The sequence below is a fragment of the Rhinatrema bivittatum genome, chromosome 10 (assembly GCF_901001135.1).
Source record: "Rhinatrema bivittatum chromosome 10, aRhiBiv1.1, whole genome shotgun sequence".
NCBI classification, from domain to species: Eukaryota; Metazoa; Chordata; class Amphibia; order Gymnophiona; family Rhinatrematidae; genus Rhinatrema; species Rhinatrema bivittatum.
The window spans coordinates 69,473,552-69,497,951 of NC_042624.1; the positions used below are offsets into that span (position 1 = coordinate 69,473,552).

General features: G+C 42.7%; 1 protein-coding gene across 2 annotated transcripts in view; it reads right to left on the reverse strand.

Moving 5' to 3' along the window:
* PAPPA2 (pappalysin 2) overlaps positions 1–24,400 on the reverse strand; it is a 459,501-nt gene that overhangs the window by 8,061 nt on the left and 427,040 nt on the right. For both annotated transcript variants that reach the window (XM_029618757.1, XM_029618758.1), the window contains one exon: positions 6,379–6,477. In XM_029618757.1, the coding sequence (XP_029474617.1) occupies positions 6,379–6,477 (99 nt within the window). The remainder of the gene's footprint in view (positions 1–6,378; positions 6,478–24,400) is intronic.

Here is a 24,400-nt window from a genome sequence, read left to right on the forward strand (position 1 = left end):
ATCTTCATACTAAGTTATCCTGTTTTCATCTCCCTGTTATTTGTAACTTTCTCATGTTTCACACTTTTTTCCCCTTGTTCGATGTAAACCGGTATGATAAGACTTTTATCCTGAACATCGGTATAGTAAAAAAGAAGTAAATAAATAAATAAATAATCAATCATATTTGCTTCCACATAGAACAATAGTCACTCTGCATAAGAGACCTAAGTATTGGGTGTCCTATATTAAATTCCTGAATGTGACCAACATTGGTCAAAGCTGCAGGTGAATGTATTTCTTTGTTTTCTAAGCAAGGCTATGCACTGTTGGTCCAAGCGCACTGGATAACCTGTGGTTGGATGCATGTTTTGGACACGCGTCCACAACCCCTCATGCAATAAGGGGATTAGAGCATCCAAATTGCGTGTCTAACCCCCCATGAAACTAACAGCGCTCATCACATGTAAATTCATGTTGAGGAGGCTATTAGCTATTACCTCCTGATGCCAAAAAAAAAAAAAATGTGTGCCAGTCGCGCACATTTTTATTCTCAGAAATTAACACCTGCCCTGGAGCAGGCGTTAAGATCTGAGAAGTCACTAAAATAACAGAAAAGCAGAAAATACTGATTTTCTGTAGTTCCTCTGACTTAATATTGTGGTGATATTAAGTCGAGGGAACTGAAAAAAGGCGTTAGGTTAAAAAAAAAAATTTTTAAGGTGTGCCAGCGGTCGGGTTAGGAAAAGGGATGCTCAATTAATGAACATTCATTTTGCTAACTCATGGTTGTGCACAGGTTAGGAAAATGGATGCTTGTAAAATTGAGCAGCCGTTTTCCTAACCCGCTGAGAGCCACCTCTCCTGGGCACCTGCTGCCGAGGAGGCGCTAAGATTGCACAATTTCCCCATGCGCCTTCTTTTTACCGCAGCAGTCCGTTGGCATTTTGCATCATGGGCCCCGTAGAGGTTGATTGGCTTGCGTTAGGAGAGTGGGCCCTCAATCATGAGTGCCCATTTTCCACGTGCCGATATTGCATTGACCTGTGCGAGTGCTGGCTGATCATACAGGACTCATCAATTAAGAACTGCATACTCCTACTGCTTATGCATATAAACAGCAGCAGGATCCCATCCTCATCTCTAAAAAAGATATGAGGTGATGCCATCAGATACTAATGAACTTTTATTATTTATACTAGCACCCACCTAATTGGGACCTGCATAGTCAGACAAGATAAAAGACAGGAAGAAGAACCATTAGAGTGTCTTGCACAGAACCTGAACATTCCATACGTATAGGACTGAATTTCCAAAGGGGTTTAACATGTAAAAATAGCATATACACACATAAATAGTATGTATGCATGCATAGGCTATTTTATAAATATAAATTGTGCACGCATACATTTTATTGGGAAAAAACAAAGTTAGTCTAAGGGCATTCCGGGGCAAGATAAGAAGTATGCACGGAGTTGCTAGTTGGTAAGAGATATACACAAAGGGGTTGATTTTAAGACCCGTGTGCATGCTTCTATGTTCGTGCGATTCCGGCTCTCATATATGGATGCGCTGATTTTATAACATTGCTGGGTTCATAGATTTAGCCAAAGGGGATGAGTAGAGAATACTCAGGAAAGCTTTTCAAATATAGCCATATAGCGAAATATTCAGCTCTAACCAGCTAAATTAGTGTGTACATACAATTCCATCAACACAAATGGCTGTCTTACATTTAATCGCACACGTTTTGTGTGGTTAGATTTAACTGGATATTCAGCTGCACACTTAACCTGTTAACCATGTCTGCTCTGCCGCTGCTAAATATCAATCCCTGGATGTAAATAATCACCAAACCTGAAAAAGGATCTTTTACTTAATCTATAATGCCTTTGAATTCTAAAATCAAATGAATATTTTAAATACAAACTCTTACAAATCAACAGATGGTATTTTAATACTCATATCTTTATGAGAAAATCAGGGATTGTGTAAACAAATACTACTAATGCCACAGAAGATAAGAACATAAGAAATTGCCATACTGGGTCAGACCAAGGGTCCATCAAGCTCGGCATCCTGTTTCCAACAGTGGCCAATCCAGGCTACAAGTACCTGGCAAATACCCAAACACTAAGTAGATCCCATGCTACTGATGCCAGTAATAGCATTGGCTATTCCTTAAGTCAACTTGATTAATATCAGTTAATGGACTTCTCCAAAAACTTATCCAAACCTTTTTTAAACCCAGCTACACTAACTGCATTAACACCATCCTCTGGCAACAAATTCCAGAGCTTAATTGAGCATTGAGTGAAAAATAATTTTCTCCGATTAGTTTTAAATGTGGTATTTGCTAACTTCATAGAGTGCCCCCAGTCCTTCTATTATCCAAAAGAGTAAATAACTGATTCACATTTACTTATTCTAGACCTCTCATGATTTTAAAGACCTTTATCATATCCCCCCTCAGCTGTCTCTTCTCCAAACTGATCAGCTCTAATCTCTTTCGCCTTTCCTCATAGGGAAGCTGTTCCATCCTCCTTATCATTTTGATCGTCTTTCTCTGTATCTTCTCCAGTGCAACTATATCTTTTTTGAGAAGTGGTGACAAGAACTGTACACAGTACTCAAATTGCGGTTTCACCATGGAGCGATACAGAGGCATTATGACATTTTCTATTTTATTCGCCCTTCAGTTCCTAATAATTACTAACATTCTGTTTGCTTTTTTAAGTGCCGCAACACACTGAGCTGACAATTTCAATCTATTATCCACTATGATGCCTAGATATTTTTTCTGGGAGGCAGTGCATAATATGGAACCTAACATCATAAACTACAGCATGGTTATTTTTCCCTATATGATTCACCTTGCACTTGTCCACATTAAATTTCATCTGCCATTTGGATGCTCAATCTTCCAGTTTCACAAGGTCCTCCTGTAATATTTAACTATCTGATTGTGATTTAATTAATCTGAATAATTTTGTATCATTTCTAAATTTGAATACCTCACTCATCGTATTCCTTTCCAGATCATTTATAAATATATTGAAAAGCACCAGTCCAAGTACAGATCCCTGAGGCACTCCACTGTTTATCCTCTTCTACTGAGAAAATTGACTATTTAATCCTATTCTCTGTTTCCTGTCTTTTAACCAGTTTGTAATCCACAAAAGGACATCTCCTTCTATCCTGTTGTGCTGGAGGTAGACCCTTGGGCCGAGGTGGGGTTGACGCTACCTGTAGGAGGGATCCTACGGGTCCCCACTGTCGGCAGGCGGAGTGGGCTGAAGGACTGAGGCTGGCTGGCACTTTACCAATACCAGCCCTCGTTCTCCGCGGGTTGAACCTTTGGGTACCAGGGCTGGCTTGACTTAGGTGGGCCTCCGTATGTCGTTGTCGTCAATGGAAGGATCGAGAGGTCAGCCCAGAGGCAGCAGCAGTGAAGAGAAGAAGTCTGTACTGGACGAGGCAGAGTCCCGGAGACCCGGGCACCAATAGAACCAAAGTTAGACAGGGGGCACCTGAGCAAGAACAGGCTGAAGCCTGAATAGGCCAAGTCCAGGACGTAGACTGAAGAAGCGTCATAGGGCAAGCTGGAGTCAGGGCCGGCGGCAATCTGGAAGCAGTGACAAGCAAGGCTGAGGTCTGGATGAGGAGAGAGTCAAGAACGTAATCAGGCAATGCAGAGGTCCAGGCTTGGAGAGAGGCAATAGAGTAGTCAGGCAATGCAGAGGTCTTGGCTTGGAGAGAGGCAATGGCGTGGTCAGGCAAAGCAGAGGTCCGGGTTTGGAGAGAGTCAGCAGCATAGCCAGGCAAAGCAGAAGTCGTATCTGAGAAGGCAGCCCAAAAGTAGGTTAGGAAACAGGAACACAGGAATGAGGAAACCAGGAACAGGAGTCAGCGAGGATCAGGAACCAGGAATGAAGGAGAATCACCAGGAGGCAACAAGCAAATGACCAGCGTGGAGACCTGTTGCAAAGGCAATCCTTAGGAGCGGAGCCCGGCCTTAAGTACCGGAGCTCCGTTGACGTCATCATCCGGGTCTGCGGCTAGGTTCTCGCCACGGGCCCTACTTAAGACTCAGTGATGCGTGCACGCACGCCTAGGGAAGGGTGCGGCGCTGAGTGTTGTTGTCTCTGCAGGCCATGTGAAGAGGCCTGACGCAGAGCACAGGGATCTGCAGCTGAACCAGAGGCACCAGGGGTGGCCCGAGGACGGAGCCATCAGCCCATCGCCGCCATGGATGAGGGACCAGGCACTGGATTCATCTGAGAGAGGTAAGGGGGCCGGGCCGCAGGTCTGCTGCTGCTGACACGCATAGCATATCCCATGACCTTTTAGTTTTCTTGGATGATTCTCATGAGGGACTTTGTCAAACACCTTCTGAAAATCCATATACACTACATGCACTGGTTCACCTTTATGCACCTGTTTATTGACCCCTTCAAAAAATGAAGCAGATTTGTGAGGCAAGACTTCACCTGGGGAAATCCATGCTCACTGTGTTCCATTAAACCATGTCTATCTATATGCTCTGTGATTTTGATCTTTAGAATAGTTTCCACTATTTTTACCGGCACTGAAGTCAGCCTCACTGGTCTATAGTTTCCCGGATCGCCCCAGAGCCCTCTCTAAATATTGGAGTTACATTGGCCACCCTCCGGTCTTCAGGTACAATGGATGATTTTAATGATAGGTTACAAATTTTAACTAATAGATCTAAAGTTTCATTTTTTAGTTCCGTCAGAACTCTGGGGTGCATACCATCTGGACCAGTTGATTTACCACTCTTCAGTTTGTCAATCAGGCCTACCACATCTTCCAGGTTCACCATGATTTGGTTCAGTTGATCTGAATCATCACCCATGAAAATCTTCTCCAGAATGGGTATCTCTCCAATATCCTCTTCATTAAACATTGAAGCAAAGAAATTGTTTCATCTTTCCACGATGGCCTTATCTTCTCTAAGTGCCCCTTTAACCCCTTGATCATCCAATGGTCCAACTAACTTCCTTGCAGGCTTTCTGCCTCGGACATATTTTTAAAAGTTTTTATTGTGAGTTTTTGCCTCTCTGGCCAACTTATTTTCAAATTTTCTCTTAGCCTGTTTTATCAATGTCTTACATTTAACTTGCCAATACTTATGCTTTATCCTATTTTCTTCTGATGGATCCTTCTTCCAATTTTTGAATGAAGATCTTTTGGCTAAAATAGTCTCTTTCACATCACCTTCTAACCATGCCGGTAATCGTTTTGCCTTCCTTCCATCTTTCTTAATGCATGGAATACATCTTGGACTAGATACCTCAGAAGTCATGTGTAGACAAGATGGCAGAAGAAATCCAAAAGAGAGAGCCAATAGTAGGCATTGGTGCTGTTCTCTAGGGGAAGTAGAACCAGATCTGCATCCACCCTATGGCAGCCCTCTTTCTGTCTGTTCTTGTGAGACAATTTCCAGCCTAATATCAGAAGGCTTAACTTGCATAATTCAAAGGAATCAGACATCTATCATTGATAATTCACGGAGCTGGGTAAGCTATTGCTATAATAAAGTGCATAATATGCCTTATGCATTATTGTATGATCTAACATTTGGAAATTGTCTTGTGGTGCCTTATGGCAAATTTTACAACCTTTGGGAATGATATTCCCACTGACAAACTGTAAGCAAACCTGCTAGTGAGACAGCTTCGCAATTTTAAAAAATATATATTTTTTTAATGAAAACCTTACAAAAATAAATTTCTGTGCTTGTTACCTTTTTACGGTTGAATTTTCCTAGTCAGTAATGTACATAAAACTTTGTTAAGACTTAGATTTAACATGTATACCCTAGAGAAAAGGAGAGATGGGAAGAAATGATTGAGACATTTAAATACCTCCAAGGTGTCAATGCACAGGAAAGAAGAGTCATGGAACAAGGGTCATGGAATGAGGGTGAAAGGGAGTAGACTCAGGAGTAATCTAAGGAAGTATTTCTTTACAGAAAGGGTGGTGGATGTACAGAAAAGCCTCCCAGTACAGGTGGTGAAGATGACAGTATCTGAATTCAAGAAAGCATGGGACAAGAACAGGGGATTTTGAGGGAGTAATATGGATTTTAAAGTGGAGCAGTTGGCTGTTGATGGGCAGACTAGACAGGCTATACAGCTTTTATCTGCTGTCATGTTTTTATATTTTAGTTTGGTAGGGGGAGGGACAGAAAGCATGGGAGTTTTTTTTCAAAGCGCTAATAGATACAGAGACAATGATTCCATGGAAAGAAATATAAACACCCTGTGTGCACATCGAGCTGCAACTAACTGTACACCCTTGGTAGGGAGGGCAGGAGCAGAGCCAGGCAAGGAGGGAGATTGTGCTCTCAGGCTTCTTGATGTGGGACTATCTTACCTTTCTAGATGAAAGGGTGGAAGCACAGCAGTCTCCCCCATCGTATTGGCAGTATGCTCGATTGTTGATAGTGTCGCACCAGCCATCAGCTTGGAAAGGCTAATGAGAGAATGAAAAAACACAGACATTTTGAATTCAGACTTTCAGAGGACAATGCTCAAAGGCATTTGCCTGGGTAAAATAGCTATTTATACAGGGAAATTGCCGTCATTGAAAATTGTCCTCCTCCAAGCAGCTAAAATCACACGTGGGCTTTCACACAGTGCATATGCTTTTAGCTGCATTAAAAAAAGAGATATTCTTGGGTCAGGGGGGAGAAAAACTGCTCATCCATCTGGAGAGTAATTTTCAAAGGCATTTCTATGATATTCAGGCAAACGTGTGTGCATTTGCTATCTTTGTGTGGAAGTTTACCTGGCCTGAGTGGAGGTGTCCCTGGGATGGAGCGGGGGAGGGGTTTGCACTCGACACATACTTTTGCATTATCAAAGGTAAGCACGTAAAACTTCCTGAAAAGATTTCTGCGCTCAATCTGCAGGAGGTCATTCTGTGTGGGTAGTTTTGCTAGGATCGTTTTCAAAAGGGAAAGTATGCACCTACTTTTTCACATTGAAAACTGGGGTAACGTATGCATGTACTTGCAATTGAATTTATGCGGCTGTTAGAAAAAAAACAAACTTGCCAGCATGAGTTTGAAATGTTCATGGGTTGTTGTACCTTCAAATGGCTGCCTTTGAAAAGACAAAGTACACATGGGAACTTTGTAACGAAGCAGCATATCCTACTATATCGTTAGCTTGTTTTGTTTGTAAAACCATTGTTATAGGTTTTTAGCTCTCCTCTGTCTAGCACAATTTTATTGATTATGGAGGAATATACAGATTTTAAATAACTATATAAATCTTCCCATGTGCCAGAACCTGAGCTCGTGCACGCTGTTCTGTGAAGCCCCAGGGCAGAGCTGCAACCAGGCAATTTGGCACCTAGGCCAAGTGAAAAACTGCGCTCTCACCATTACACGCCACATGACACCACCAGTTGGGAAACTCTGTTCAATGTTTGTTCGGCAATGCCCACAGCCAGTACAAGGGTATTAGGTGGCAAAGAAAACTTTACAGCCTTGCATCCCCCACCCCATCACATTCTCCTCACACACAATTAAAAATTATGCATTTAACTTACTTCTGCTCCAAAGAGCAGGTAAATAATAAAAAAAAAAAGGGTAGATAGGTAGAGGTTAGGCGATGGGGAGGAGAGGGGGAAAGGTAAGAAGGTTAGGTAGGAAGGTAGGGAACTGGGAAAAAGGCCGATCATGACACCACGTGTAATTGAAAAATTCCCCCCCCTTCACGCGCCGCTTACAAAATCTGGTGCACATGTGCGCACAGATATCATATTTTATAATATGCACACATTGCCATGCACATGTGATAAAACCGGCGCGTCCATGTGCACGCGCTGGGAAATGCACACACATGGACGCACACGTGGACATTTTAAAATCCACCCCTGTATGAATAGAATAACATTCAATAATTAAAAACTCTTAAAAATCTTCCAAACATCAGGAAAATATTTCAAAGCAGACACATCAAATAACAACCATCAATTAAAATAAGGTTTTTAAAAAAATTCCCCATTATCCATTCCTTGGAGCTTTTGATTTCCAGATGCCCTCAAATTGTCATGGATTAGCAGGCAGAGAGTAACTGGGGTAGTTGTGTACACACATGCTGTCTCTCACTCCCCCTACCTACATACACACATGCTGTCTTTCAGTCTCTCACAGACATGCACACATATTCTCTCTCCTTTCCCACACACTAGCACACATGATCTCTCTCACTCTCCCACATACATGCTCTTACTCTCCCACACATATGCAAAGATGTTCTCTCTCACTTTTCTACACACAAACTCACATGCTGTCTCTCACTTTCTCACACTCACATGCTCTCTCTCACTTTCCCACACACAAGCACATATGCTCTCTAACTCTCACTCTCCCACACACAAACTCACAAGCTCTCTCTCACTTTCCCACACACAAGCACACATGCTCTCTCACTCTCACTCTCCCACACACACAAGCACACATGCTCTCTTTCACTCACTTCCCTAGACTTAACAGTCAGCAGCAGTCTCCTTCTTCAGCTGCCATAGCTAAGGGAACAACTTCCGGCCATGGGGCATTGGACTACTTCTGGCAGGGCATGCTCCTCCTCCTCCAAAGCAGCACAGCTCTGCCAAAATCAATGGCATCGTGTTGCTTTAGTAAGTGGAAAATCAGCACGGCCCCGCCAGAATCAGCAGTATTGCCAGTGGGGCCGCAATGCTTTTCCACTTACTAAGGCCGTGCCGATCACACTGTCAGTTTCGACAGGGCCACACTGCTTATTCATCTGCAGAGGACCCACTGGCCGCACAGCTCTCCTTGGCACCTTTTGGTAGCAGAGCCTATGGCCGTGGCCATATGAACCATAGGCATGCTACGGCACTGCCCTAGAGTGGTCTACTATCAATTATTCCTATTTCTATTTCCATGCCATCTTTTTTCCCCCCAGAAGGGGACCCAAAGCAGATTACATCACACATCATAAAAGAATAAAATACTTCCAATATAAATGAACACACACAATAATAATAATTAATCTCCAATTCAGGCCTCTTCCATCCTCTACTCCCAAGTACTGAGAGTGATAGGTCACATCACAGAGCTAAAAAAATGGCTTTCCTGGCAAAAATACAATACATTTCCCCCTATCAAATAATCATATCGTTAAAATAACACTCCCTCCCAAAGAACAAAAACATCCCAACAAACAAATCAATATAAAACACACAATCAAGCTTAAATTTAATCCCTTACAATAAACACAAATCACAAAAGTCACCTGACCTCTGGGTGGGCTCTGGCTTCGGGCCAGGGTCTGGGCCAAGGCCCTAGTGTCAGAACCTTGCCTCCAGATTGGGCCCAGGTGTTGGGCCTGGTCTCAGGCCTTGGCCTAGGCCAAAGCTCAAGTGTCGGGACCCATCCTCCAGGCAGTGCCTGACGTCAGGCATGGGTCTGGGCCAAATCTTGGCCAAGGCCCAGGCATCGGGATGCGGCCTATGGACCAGGCCTTGGTGTCGAGCCTAGGCCCTGATCTTAGCCTAGGCTAAGTCTCAGACCCCAGAGTCTGGTCTAGGTCCCAGAGTCGGGCCTAGACTGAGTCATCAGGACCATGCCTCGAACCCTAGGCTTTGCATAGGGACTAGGTTGAGATTCTGGTGATCAACCATGGCCTAGGCCTAATCAAGGCCAAGTCTTCGGCCTGTGCCTAGGCATCACTGTCGGATCCATCCCGGATCAGTTAAGTGAGGGTTAGGGAGGATCCTGGCCCTGGTATTTTTTCGGGTGGGAGGAATGGATGATGGGGATGGGAGGCCTCTGGAGGCCCCATTTCTTTTTTTTTCTATTTTTCTTTCTGTTTATTTTGGGGTTTTATTTTAATTAAATAAATGAAATAAACATTAAACAAAATAAAATGTATGGGGGGGAAACACCCCCAAAAATGAAACGAGAAACAAAACAAAGTGTTTACTTTTTCCCACCCCTACACTTACCTCAGTTGCAAAAGTGAGGTAATTAAACATATCAGATTTTAGCATAATTTCTGGTGTTTTCTCCTCCTATTTTAGGTCTCCCTGTTCCTCCCTAGGCTCTGGTATTTATTCCCCTCTTATGGGGGCAAAGAGCCCCTTTTGCCTGGGTCTTAATAAAGACCAGACTGAATACCTGATCCTGGTCTTTTTAAAGTGTTCCAGGAGTTTAAAGCATACACCCCTTTACACAATCCTATTGTATGAATCAATTTCCTCCAAAGGAACTGGTTTTCAGTTCAGAATTCTAGTTCTGCTGTGCAATAATTATGCAAATAAGCTGATCTGATCTGAGTTAAACACCAAAGAGCAGCTCACAGACAGAGAGTTCCATCTTCTTGTTATTAGAGAGCCAGGTTAAAGAACATGAGGAACGCATTGTCCATCAGTTATGTTCCTGGCATAGCAACTAAACAGTAAGAGCTTGATATTCAAACGCCAGACAGGACTTATCCAGCTATCTAGCAGCTGCTGAATATCCCATTACATTCAGTGGCTGCTAAATAGTTGGATAAGTGACTTATCCAGCTATCTGACTAACTTGTGGGTGGGAACTGGGCAGATCAGGGCAGTGCCACTTAGTTTACTTATCTGACTAAGTAGCGATATTGACTATCTAGATGTGCTCAATAGCAGGTCTAGACTTAGCTGGATAGCACTTCTGTGGCTAAATATTGCTTTCTACTCGGATATTCAGCAGCATAGCTGTGCCGCTGAATATCCTTGGAATTTAGCTGAATAAGCCGGCTAGGCTTTCAATATCTACCCTATCCATATTTTGGCACTTTGACTGGTCACAATTCTAGGATCCTCAAAATCCATTAATCTGACAACTCAACGGTGCTTTTTGCTAAAAAGATAAACATTAAAATGCATGCAAACTCCTCTCCCCCAACAACACATGCAATGGAATAGTTTGATGTGCTTCCACTGTACGGAGTGACATGCTTTCTGAAAAGTAGGGTGCCTGAACACTCACCAACTCAAACAGGCTGGCCGAAAATCTCCACCCACTTTACAATAATAATATTACCATTCTTAAGACATGTTTTCTTTTCCACTACACATTTCTGTCAGTGAAGCGTAAACCTGAAATGAATTCCAGACTATAGTCTTTTATTTATTGGTTTTTAAGTGGGAGGGAAGGGTAGACTGGAAGGGGGGAGGGGGGTCAATGATTCCTCTCTACTATACAGCTATTAGGTGCAATTTTCCCAAAATAAACAATCTCCTATAGCAATAAATCACCAGCTTTTTGACCGCTCACCAACTCCGAAAGGAAATGGGGAAAAATGATTGGAAAAAAATACTAAATATTATCAGTGGTATAAAGTCAGAAATTACTTATTATGAATTGCTTTACAGAGGTACTGCCATGAACTGATTGCTTTAATATTTAGATAACTAAATAGTATAATTATAGATTACTTTTTCATAAAAAGCCTTTTTAAATTTTAGTTTATTTCTGGGTAAGAATACATTTTCACTTGATGTGCATAGTCCCAAAGAAGCAGCAGGTTCAGTGAAAGCACGTAATGTTGCTTACATAAAAAGTTTTTTACTTCATAAGGGTGCATTGTGACCCTCAGAAGGTCTGCAAATAGACTTGTTTCATTCGTTTTCATGTATTCCATTTACACAGCATCCTTTTAAGTATTCATTAGGTAGTGCAAGTAGTGCTGCATGATCTAGTAAATGTAATTACTTGTAAGGCCCTCATTTAATGATCTGCACTGTTTGAAACCAGTATCAGGCCAGTGATCAGGTCACAATTTAAAATCAATTTCCAGGGTCATTTAATGAGGAAAGTGAAATAGGGGACCAAATATCACAGTAAGTTAGAACAAAAACTTCTGGATTACACCACACAGCAAAATGAGAACAAGAAGACATCATAAAAAGTGAGGGAGAAACATTGAGGCAGTGCTTTTACTATACCATGCAGAGCACATTTAATCAACAGAGATAGATTAATAGTAGGCCTGAAGCTGAAGTGGCTTTAGAGCAGTGATTCCTAACCAAAGTCCTGGAGGCACACTTAACCAGTCTGGTTTTCAGGATACCTGTAATGAAAATGGATGAGATGGATTTGCATAGATTCAAGGCCCAGTGTATACAAATCTATCTCATGCATATTCATGGTGGCTAGCCTGAAAACCAAAATAATTAGGTGTGCCGTCAGGACTGGGTTGGGGAAACACTGCTATAGAGCAATGGTTCTCATCTGTGGTCCTTGTGGCCCCAAATCAGGCCTGGTTTTCAGGATAACCAAATATCCAAAGAAACTGGGTTCTCAAACAAATATATTAAAATATCTTGCATGAATATTCATGATGAGAACCTGGAAATGGGTCATAAACATGGGCAAGGAGCAAGGAAGGAGGAAGGAAGAAAGGGTATTCACCAAGGAGACAATAATCAAGCTGGCCACACTGATGCAAATAATGCGGGCACATTTTTCCTGTGGGGTTTGCACTGATAATCAAAGCATAATTCTGCTATGATTATGGCCACGGGTACAAAGTAACTGCAGTATTTGCAACCAACATTTTGTGCAGGGACAATGTAAAGGATATTAAGTCATGTACATTTGAAAATGCAATTTCTATGCGCTATTATCTTCCCATGACTTAAATACATCCTTGGGAATGCCTCCTAACAATGTGTGTTAAAAATATACATGTTGCAAAAAAAATGCACAAACTTTTCCCTACATTGTTGATGGGCAATTTTCAAAAAGCTGATTTCCGTGGGTAAAACATATTTTATCCATCAAAATTGCCATACTAAATGTATTTTTCAATAGGCACAGAATGGGGGAAAGTGTTTTTTTTTTTTTTTAAATAAGACCTGCAAAGTTCAAATGTTTTGCCACAGTAAGCTTTTTGTTCCTGTTTGTGTGTTATGGACTTATGGAGACAGAAGGAAAAACAGAAAATTAGGAACTTTAAAATAAGTAAGATAAGGAAAGGAAACATGATAATCAGTTACAAATGAGAAAATCTACTAACAAATGGACATAAAGTGGTTTCTTCCATTGTATGTATATGGGGAATAATATTCAGTACATCCATCCCCTAAATCTGAACCATCTCAGACCTTAACTTGGAATCTCCCTCCCCACCATCGACCTGACGTGGGTCTGAATCTCCTTCGACTTAACATAAGAACATAACACAGGTAAACATGTTGGAATGGTCCCTCCAGATCTACATTGCACAAGTAGGAAAGCACTCCCAAACACACTCACCATCCAGTTGGCTGTAGCCTAGTTTTAAGTTCCTGATGCAGCAAAGGCAATCAAGGAGCAATCAGGGGATCCCTCAAATGAGTGCTCGAAATGCCCGTGTGAGTGTGAGGAAGCTTGACAAGAATTTACTGGAAACCAAGCAAATTCAGATCTTTCTTCAAACATGGGAAGGCACGGGGATAAGCTGAGCACAATTTAATAAGATGAGCAGAGAAGAAAACGTTGGATTGGTTGCCATTTTTTCATTTGCTTTGTTCATTTTGGTTCGTAAATTCATTTGACTTTGCTAAAGTAGGTGTCAGACGCAAGGCATCCCAGACTCCAGCAGTGGGATTTTCTATTCAAGTTTCATGAAACTTGCAGGCAGGCATCAGCAGCAGAGGAAGCAGACCTCCAAGCTACCAAGCAGGTGGAAAAGTGGAATCATAAACAGCCCAATGCCCTGTGAGTGGGGCAAAGTGGTACCAAGAATGGCATGACCCACCCAAGGCACTATGAGAAGGGCAAAGCAGCGTTAACAGTGATAGGAAGAACACAGGTCACAAAGAGAGGGATACAGCAGCATAAACAGTGGTGTGAAGATCCCAAAGCACTTACAGCATTGTGAACAGCTCAAGACACCATGAGAGGGACAAAGCAGCACCAAGGGTAGCACAAACCCAGTAGGATAGCAGGAGAGAGACAAAATGACATCAACAGCATCAAGAATACTCCACGGCACCATTAGAAGAACAAAGTGGTATTGACTGTGGCATGTGAACACCTAAAGACACTTAGAGAGGGGCAAAGCAGAACAAACAGTGTCCTAACCCCCCCCCAAATCACCATCAGAGGGGCAAAGTAGCACAAGAACACCCCAAGGCACCCAAAAAGTGGAAATTGGAAGAAACAGTAGCATGAATACTACAAGGCATATAGTAAGAGGTAAGGCATCAAGGACAATGGCATCAATACCTCAAAACCCAGAGTGAGGGATATAGCAGCAAGCACCATGACACCAAGACCTCAAGGCATAGAGTGTGGGGTAAGACAGCAAGAAGAGTTGAATTCCCCATCAGGACTTGGTTAGAAACCACTGTTCTAAAGCCACTTCAGCTTCAGGCCTGCTATTAATCTAGCTCTGTTGCTTAAATGTGCTCTGCACAGTATAGCAGAAACATTGTCAGAGTTTTCCCTCATTTTTTATGGTCTTTCCTTCTTATGTTTCTGCTGTGCAGCGAAATCCAGAAGCTTTCATTCTGGGCAATGTTACAGTGATGTTTGGACCCTTGTTTTACTTTCCTCAGGAAACTGATTTTAAATTATGAACTGAGCAGTCTTCAATCTCTGGCTTGACACTGGTTTCAAATCATGTAGATAGTTAAAAGTAATTACATTCACTAGATCATGCATTACTTACACTACCTGATAAATACTCCAGAGGGTGCTGTGTAAAAAGAATACATAGAAACAAATGAAACAAGTCTATTTGCAGACCTTCTGAGGATCAAAATGTACTCTTATGAAGTAAAAAAACACGTTATTTTAGCAACATTATGTGCTTCCAATGAACCTGCTGCTTCTTTGTGTCTGGGCACATTGACCCCACAAGGCATAAAATGCAGGGCTCAGTACAGCAAGACACTGAGCCATGAAAGAGGCAGAGCAGGAGGAGCAGGACAGGTGGCAACATTGAACCTACAGCACAGCAAGACACCAGGGCCCACTGCCCAGCCAGTTCCAGAAGAGAGGAACAGAGTGGGCAGCAGCAGCAAGGTCCTACGACATCCAGAAAGGGACAGAAGAGGAAAAGGTTTTGTTTTTTTTGTTTTTTTTGGGGGGGGGTGGGGGTGGATAAACACCCAAAGCTAAACAGGAAAGAGAAGCAGGGTAGCAGGAGCATGCCAGGCAGCAACAGTGCTACAATGGCACAGGCTGAACAAGGAGAAAGGCAGAGTACTGGGCAACAGTGGCAAGAGGGGTAACTGACAACAACAGAGCATGGCGCTGAACCAGAAAAGAGGCAGGGCATGAGGAGCTGGCCAGGTAAGAGTGGCAACAACGGAGCAAGGCTGAGGCAAAAAGTGTGTTGCCTGATTTGGTGAAGCTGTGCACTCAACCCTCCGACCACTCACATGGAAATTCAGGGAAACCAGAAAAGAGAGGCTTATTTTAAGAAAGATCAACTTTTTTCAACAACTCTGTTGTCAGCCTTGAATAACAAGTGATGTTGTCACCTGCCATTGAGAATATCCATTCATTAGGCACATGAGTTGCTGGGGAGTAAAAGAAATGCTGGGTGACCTTGGTGAGGTCTGGCTAGACCCATGCCTTGTATACCTAGTAAGGTAGATACAGAAGCAGTTGGCTGTTGCACTTCCGTATCATGATACCCTGCCTCTTTAGCTGGTTTTGCCCTCTTTAAAAAAAATCCCTTCTGAGCATGGTAGGAGGGTCCTTGGTTCTCATCCTAAGCCTCTCACCACCACCACCACCACCATCACTACTACTACTACTACTTATCAGTTCTATAGCACTATGCAGTGTATGTACCACTACTATTTGTGCTGGATCCAGATCTCTATATTAAAACAGATCAGATGGAGGCTTTTAGTGTTACCATTTTTGAACTTTAGTGTGGATGTACTCAGATAGTAGACCAGTAAGTCACTTTTGTCACAAACAGAGCACAATGTGTAAAGTGATATTTCCTGCTGAGTTAATATGTATTCTAAGAAAATCAGTTAAACTTAGTGCAAGAAGCACACACACAAGAAATGGGACATTGACTCTTTTACTCAAAGAAAACAGGAGACTGCCTCTAACTCACTGCAGTGCACATATTACAAGAAAAAGATAGACAATATCCCTATATCTTTTCTGCAGGCACTGGCACAGTTCAGCTGTAGTGGTAGATTTACCCTGATAAAATATTCTATAACCATCTCACAGAGATTTCAAATTTCCTCTTGCTGCTAGATAGCACCCCAAACCACTGGTACACACAATGTCAGTGAGTGACTCTAACAGCACACTTAGCTTTCTCCTATAATTTGTTTTTTTTCTAATGTATTAAGTTTTGAAGCAAGAAGCTTCAGAATCTCTGTCTTCTCTCTCTGAACAAAATGGTCACTATTCAATATACTCTGTTTTACCTTCACCTAAAAAAAATAGTGACACATGACATGCAGCCATCAGCTGAGATAGGCTGATTGAAATAGTGCTGAAATACAATTGGGCCTGGTCCTTCTTTGTCCCATCTCCAACTGACTCTGCTTTGTCTGGAAAGTCCAAAAAATGCATTGCTTTGCTTCCTCTATAAACTTTAATGGCACTAAACCAAATGAGCCAAAAGGATTTGGATTTTTCGGGGACCACAGCCATTATGTTTAATTGCCCCATACCAAAAATATACTTATTTGTCACATTTTTTCCATTTGGATCAAAATGAATGCATATTCCTACAATTTATTTAGAATCTGAATCAGGGAATAGTTCATCAGATATGAATCAGTTACATTAACATAGCTCTGCTTATCCTTAGCATGGGGAGAAGCTCTCAGCAGCTCAGCTCTCTTATCTGCAATAATTACAGTGATCCCTTCCATTTTTCTTTCAGTTTATTTGGGCCTCAACCTTGCAGAGCATTCCTAAAACATCATTCTCTCTGTCCTCATCTCTTCAATCTTCTTTTCTCCCAATGCTGCACTATACATTTATGAGCTGAAGATGTGCCAGCAGTTTTCAAACAGAGAATTTTTTCTCTTCAAATTGAAAACAGAATTAGTCTTTCCCAGTAGTTGCCAGGAGAAGAAAACAATAGATTTAACTCTCTGCTGCAACCTTGACATTCCTTCCCCCATCCCAGCAAGGAGTTTATGGAGACTTTGATATTTCAGAGGTGAGTATTCAATGGCACGGTGAGTGACAAGTTACTTGGGTAAAGTTACCTGGGAACTTTAGCTGAGATTATTCAGCAGGAAAAAAGCCCAGCTGAATATATCTTTTTAGGTTTAAAGTTATCCAGATAAGTTTACCTGGAGACCTTTAGATCTGCTCTCCACCCTGGTCAGACGTACCTGGCTAAATATAGTTGAGTAGTGCTGCCTGGCAGAGGCAATCGATAGATATTTAATTGAAGATATCCACAAAATGGCTATGAGAAAGGAGGCACTATTGATAGGTGGTTTCAATCTGTCAGAGGTTGGTTGTGGTGCAATCTAGAAGCAGGGAGGTCCTGGTTTGTCTGCAGGAAGAACTGTTCTGGCAACTGGTAACAGAACCAGAACATGAATGGGTGATACCAGCCCTGGTTCTTACAAATGGGGAGAGTGTTACAAAAGCCTACCAAAACTCTTAATGAAACTATACCAAAATGACTTCACTAGAAGACACCAGACTATATCAAAATGACCCCAAGAAAGACTATTTACTAGTTTGACAGAAAATAAATTCTAACAAATGTTTAATTGTCGATAATGTTTAATTACTGAGAATCGATACTTTGTAAACCGTTGTGATGGCGAAACCAAACAATGGTATATAAAACTCAACAAATAAATAAATAAATAAATGTCACAAAGTGGGATCATCTGGCACTAGTGATGGTGGTTCATTCAAAGGCGAGGGTCATGTACTTTGGAAAAACAAACTGTGCTAAGATGGGGAGGTCCTCATGGAGGCATTAACTGGATGTCATAAAGTAAGGAAAGGAGAAGAACAGTGGGCAAAAACTGAAAGGAGAACTTGAAAAGGGAATATCCTTTTTGTTAGAAAAGAAAAGAAATGTAAGAAAAAGAGGCCACTTTAGATATCTACAGCAATGGCTGAAAAGGTAAGGAAAACAAGGTTAGCATTCATAAACTACAAGAGATCACAGAAAGAGGAAGACAGCAACAATATCTGGAAACACTAAGAGAAATGGAAAAGTCATCGGGAGAGCAAAGGTGCAAAAGGAAGTCAAAATAGCAAGATTTTTTAGATATGTTAGTGACAGGAGGAAGTGCAAAAATTGGATTGTAAGACTCAAAGGTGAAGGGGGAAATGTGTAGAGGCTGACGAGAAGAAAGAATTGCTTAACAAATATTTCTGTCCATTGTTCAATGAGGAAGGGCTTGGAGTAGAACCGCAGAAAAAAAGGAACGGAAGTGAAATAGACCTCGTACAATTTTTTTTAAGATACTGCTTGCAAGGATCTAGCAAAAATAAAAGTAGGCAAAGTGATGAGATTGGACAGGACACATCCAGGGATATTAAGGGAAGTTCTGGCAGCGGTGCTGGATGACCTTTCAATGCTTCTTTAGAGTTGGGAGTCGTTCTGGAAGACTGGAGTCAGGTAGATATGGTTCCTCATCGTAAAAAGGGAAGTAAGGAGGACTTTGTAAAGTACAGGACAGTTAATCTGACCTTAGTGGTCAGTAAATTAATAGAATTGCCTTTAAAACAGAAGTTAATGCAGTTTCTGGATTACAAGATCCATGGCAGCATGGTTTTATTTATTTTGACCTTTTCTATCGAACTAGTCCTGAAAAAATACTTGCTCCTAGTGGATAAAAACTAAAACAAATATATAATATTGAAAATAAACAAAAACATCAAATAAAATATAAAATTTGCCTGCCTGGTGCAAATGTAACAGACCTCATGTACCACCAAGATAAGAATTTAGAGAGAACTGAGAAGGAGTCATTTGTTGTAGTACATTTGGCTATCAATGACATAGGAAGGTGCAGGAGGCAGGTTCTGGAGGCTAAATTAAAGCTATTAGGTTAGAAAGCGAAATCCAGATCCTCCAGGGTTTCATTCCCAGAAATGTTCCCCATTTCATGATCAGGACTCAGAGGCAGGTTGAGCTCCAGAATCTCAATGTGTGTGAATGAGATGATGGTGCAGGGAAAAGAGTTGTAAATTTGTTAGGAACTAGGGAACATTCTGGGTAAGGGGAACCTTTCTGATGGGATGAACTCCACCTTACCAGAGTAGAACCAGGTTGCTGGCACTAGCAATTAAAAAAGAGATAGAGCAGCTTTTTAACTAGACCCTGGGGGACAGCCGATAGTTATTCAGAAATGCATGTCTCTGAAGGATGCATTTCCAAAGATGCTTATAAAACAGGGAATTAAAATATCCCAGTAGAAAAGTTTTGATTAAGGCTGACAGACGGATGTAGACAAAGAACACCTGGATATGAATGACTCTAACTGCCTGCATCATTTGCTAATAAGCAAGTTTTCACTACAAAGAGAAGTGAAAGCACAAATAAAAAACATACTTTAAAATGTCTGCGAATGCCAGAAATCTGAACAGTACGGTAATATTGGTAAATTAAAATGTATGGCATTATTCGAGGACATAAATATTATAAACATTCCAGAAACATGGTGGAAGGAGGAGGACTAATGGGACACTGTGATACCAGGATATTAATTATATCAATATAATAGAGTAGATCAAATTGGTGGATGAGTGGCACTATATGTAAAAGGTGACAGAGTCAAGCATGCTAAAAATCCTGCAGGAAACAAAATGCTGTATGGTATCCTTATGGATAGAAATTCCATGTGAGATGAGTAAGAGTATTGTAGTGGGTGTACAGTACCAGCCACCTGGCCAAAACCAAGAAACAGACTGTGAAATGCTAGCTGAAATTTAAAAAAGCAAACAAATTTGACAACACAATAATAACCGGAGATTTCAATTATCATGGTATTGACTGTATCAATATATTATCGGGACATTCTAGAGAAGTTAAGTTTCAAGATGCCATAACTGCTTTTTGGTAGAGATGTGAATCGTGTGCCCGATCGTCTTAACGATCAGGTTCGGATGGTGGGAGGGAAAAATCGGATCGTTAGAGATTGTGAATTGGAATCGTTCCGATTCCAATTCACATTGTTAAATTTTTAGTGAGGCCTGAGCAGATAAACAAAACCCCACCGACCCCCCCCCCCAAAAAAAATGTTAAATTACTTGGTGGTCCAGTGGGGGGGGGGGTCCCCGGTGCGATCTCCCGCTCTCAGGCCATTGGCGCCATTTTGGCTACCACTGATAAAAAGGCGCCGATGGCCCGAAAAAAAAAACCCTGTGACAAGTTAAGGGCAAAGGCGATCGGCGCCATTTTGAAACCTCCAGCACCGGCACCGGCACGATTGAAGGGATGGCTCCTGGACCCCCCGCTAGACCACCAGGTACATCTAAAAGGTTTTTGGGGGGGTCGGGAGGGTGGGAGAAGCAAAGGGGTAATTTGAAAAGGGTCGGGTGGGTTTTTTTTTCGGGCCATCGGCGCCTTTTTATCAGTGGTAGCCAAAATGGCGCCGATGGCCCGAGAGCGGGAGATCGCGCCAGGGACCCCCCCCCACTGGACCACCAGGTAATTTAACATTTTGGGGGGGTTCGGGAGGGTGGGGGAGTGTAAGGAATTTGTTTTAAAAGGTCAGGGTGGGTTTAGAGGTTGTGTTGGTGTGCCGGTTTTCCCACCCTCCCCCAAATAATTCCCGTGCCCTATTTAACGATACAATATAAATGCTCCTGACGATAAATCGTGGGCATTTGTATTGTATCGTGTACTCTAACGGTTTAGAACGATTTTAAAATTATCGGACGATAATTTTAATCGTTCAAAAATGATTCACATCCCTACTTTTTGGAGCAGCTAGTCCTAGAAATGACAAGAGGGACAGCTACTATAGATCTCTTCCCCAGTTGAATGCATGACCCAGTGCAAGGAGCTACTGTGATGGAGCTGCTAAGCAATAGTGATCATAATGTAATCAAATTTGACATAATCACTGGAGGGTGGATATTAAGAAAAACTACTACAGCATCATATACTAGTTCTGGGGGAATTCTGTGCTACTGTGGAGTGCAGAATTTGTGCAGAATTCCCCACCTGCACAGAATTGCCAAATTCTGCACAGAAAATGGCAGAGGAGACCCCAGCATGCCGCAAATGGAGCACACGAAGATGAAGGCCCTGGTGCACCATTTGTGGTGAAGATGAAAGCCCCTGAGTGCCGTGGGACATGTTCAGCTCACGGTGATGATGATGGCTCCCATCTGCCTCTGGATGCGCTCTGTTCACGGTGAAGATGAAGGCCCCTATGTGCTGAGAACGGAGTATGCATCATTTGCAGCGAAGATGAAGGCCCCCTTGTGCCATGAGATGAGCTCCGCCCGTGCCCTGGTGAGAGTGAATGTGTGTGTGTGTAAGAGGAGAGGGTGAGGGATGTGAGAAAGGGGAGGGGGTGTGAGAGAGGAGAGGGAAGGGGAAGGGGTTTGAGAGAGGGGAGGGGAGAGGGGGTGTGAGAGAGGGGAGGGGAAGGTGAGAGAGCTGGGGGGAGGGGGTGTGAGAGAGGGGAGGGGAGGGGGTGTAAAAGAGAGTGAGCAGGGTGATGAGAGAGCAGGGGGTGAGCATGAGGGTGTGAGAGCATGGGAGGTGAGAGAGTGGGGTGGGGGAATGCTTGAATGTGGCTGCCAGAGAGAGGGAGCCTATATGAGGAGATTGTGAAGGAGTGTGTATGTGTGTGAGAGATTGGGAGCTTGTGTGTATGAAAAAGGGATCGACGTTGCAACATGTGATTGACGCTACGTGAACGTCAGTTCGATGCACGTATGTATGCTTTGACATACTTGATATAAAATCATGGTAAAAACGAATTTTGGGAATTTCGAGAGATGATGAAAATGAAGGAAAAGCCGTTGTATATACGCCATTGAATTTCTGGATATCAGTATATTGAAGAATCATTCTGGGAAATTCAACTCCCGTGTATTTATTACATAAGTCCCTGAGGAAGCCCCATGAGGGGAGAAACAAAGATCTTTTGTCGGACACATTTGACTTGATTTGGAATGCAACAACATTCATGGCAAAGATGATATAATGAATGTGATACTATGAAAATGAAATGATTGTAATTTAACATATGTAAAGCATTGAATTTGGTTATACTGAGTGTTAAAATTTAATGAGAATTTCTTGCAATCACTATGTTCTGGAAATGTTTTTAATATGTTTTTAGGTGTGTGTGAATGTGTTTGAATGTGATAGTGCGTATTTTATTGTCTAGATAGAAGAAATAATAAAGTTTACGTTGTCTTTGGGAGCATAAGTACCCTCTTCCGACACACAGAGAAGAAAAGGTTTTTGTACTAAACTCCTACATAATTATAGCCTGATTTTCAAAAGCATTTATACACTTAAAACTGGGTTTTTACATTTGTAAATGCATTTTACCCACATTAAGTAGCTTATGAAAATTGCTACAATATATGCTACTGAATTGTCCATAGGATTTACCCACATTAATTGCATTTAATGCACATAAATGGCTTTTGAAAATTGCTATGATAGTATGTTACATTTACATGCATAACTCCTTTGAAAATTAATCTGTGAGTTCTCAGATTTTACTCCAGTGACATTCATATCTTCAAAATACAGTAAATCATCTGCATCATATATATATATCTGTGGATTACAGTTAAATCCAAAGGGGCGGATTTTCAAAGGCCCGCACGCGTAAATCCTTCCGGATTTATGCGCGCAGGGCCCTCGCGCGCCGGCGCGCCTATTTTGCATAGGCCGCCGGCGCGCGTAAAGCCCCGGGACGCGCATAAGTCCCGGGGCTTTTGTAAGGGGGCATGTCAGGGGCGTATTGGGGGGCAGGGCCCACTGATGCGGCGTTTCGGGGCGGGCCGTGGCATTTCAGGGGTGGGCCCAGGGGTGTGGTGCCGGCTCGGGGGCGTGGTCGAGGCCTCCGGACCAGCCCCCGGGACCGGAGGACGGAGCGGGGCTGCCGGCCGACGTGCGCAAAGTTACGCCTGCTTCCAGCAGGCGTAACTTTGCCGACAAAGGTAAGGGGGGGGGTTTAGATAGGGCCGGAGGGGTGGGTTAGGTAGGGGAAGGGAGGGGAAGGTGCGGGGAGGGCGAAGGAAAGTTCCCTCCGAGGCCGCTCCGAAATCGGAGCGGCCTCGGAGGGAACGGAGGCAGGCTGCGCGGCTCGGTGCGCGCAGGTTGCCGATTTTGCGCAGCCTTGCGCGCGCCAACCCCAGATTTTATAAGATACGCGCGGCTACGCGCGTATCTTATAAAATCAGGCGTACTTTTGTTCGCGCCTGCTGCGCGAACAAAAGTACGCGCTCGCGCAACTTTTAAAAATCTGCCCCAAATTATACATTGTTACCAACTTTAATCCATTAATCCCTGTTCCTGTCACTGTACCCCAGGGCAGAAAGGGCATTTGTTTTATACTTCTTGGTTAAACTACTTCTGGCGAATTTTCTAAGAATTTATGCATGTAAATGTAACAATACTATCATAGCATTTTTCAAAAGCCATTTACCCACATTAAATGTACTTAATGCGGGTAAAATCTATGAACAGTTCAAAGGCATATACTGTAGCAATTTTCAAAAGCAACCTGAGGGATTGTTTCCTATCATAAGTGAGTAAGGAATTAGTCTTACCTAACGGGACCTGTGCCGCTGAGATCCTGATGTCAGAGGGAGGGGCCAGAAGAGCTTAAGACCGGCACTCCTCCAGCGCACCGCTTTGCCCGGCTTAGCCCGGATTTGCCTGAATTTGCCTGGATTTACCTTTTTTTTTTTTTTTTTTGAAATTATCTCTGGGACATGGGACAAGAAGCGACATAGTGGGTTCAAAGAGCGCCAGAGCTGTTAATTTCTTCCCATTAAGATTTAATTGACTATGCCGGTAAAAAGGAAAGGGAAAATAAGGATTTTTCCCACCGAACCCTTACCTTCTCTAACACAGCTTGAAATTGATTGCTTTTTGACACAGCTGGAAGGTGAGGGAGCTGGTGAATCTATTGGAAGCTCCCGGGAAGGAGAACGGGAGGCTCCCCAGGATGAAGCATCCCTGAGCCCAGAATATGCTCAGGGATGGCCACCTCCTGCCCAGCGCAGCCCCGATGATGATGCAGCCCAGACGCTCCCCAATGAAGTGGTAGGTGCGATAGGGCAGGTGAGAGCTGTCTCTGGAATTATGTCAGAGGGAAGGAGCTCCTTAGAGGTGGTGGGTGGAGCCACGGAGAATGTTGAAACATCTGAAAGAGGGATTCAGGAACTAAATGTCTCTAGACAATCAGACAAACTAATGCGCATTACAACACGGCCGGAGACGGTAACTCT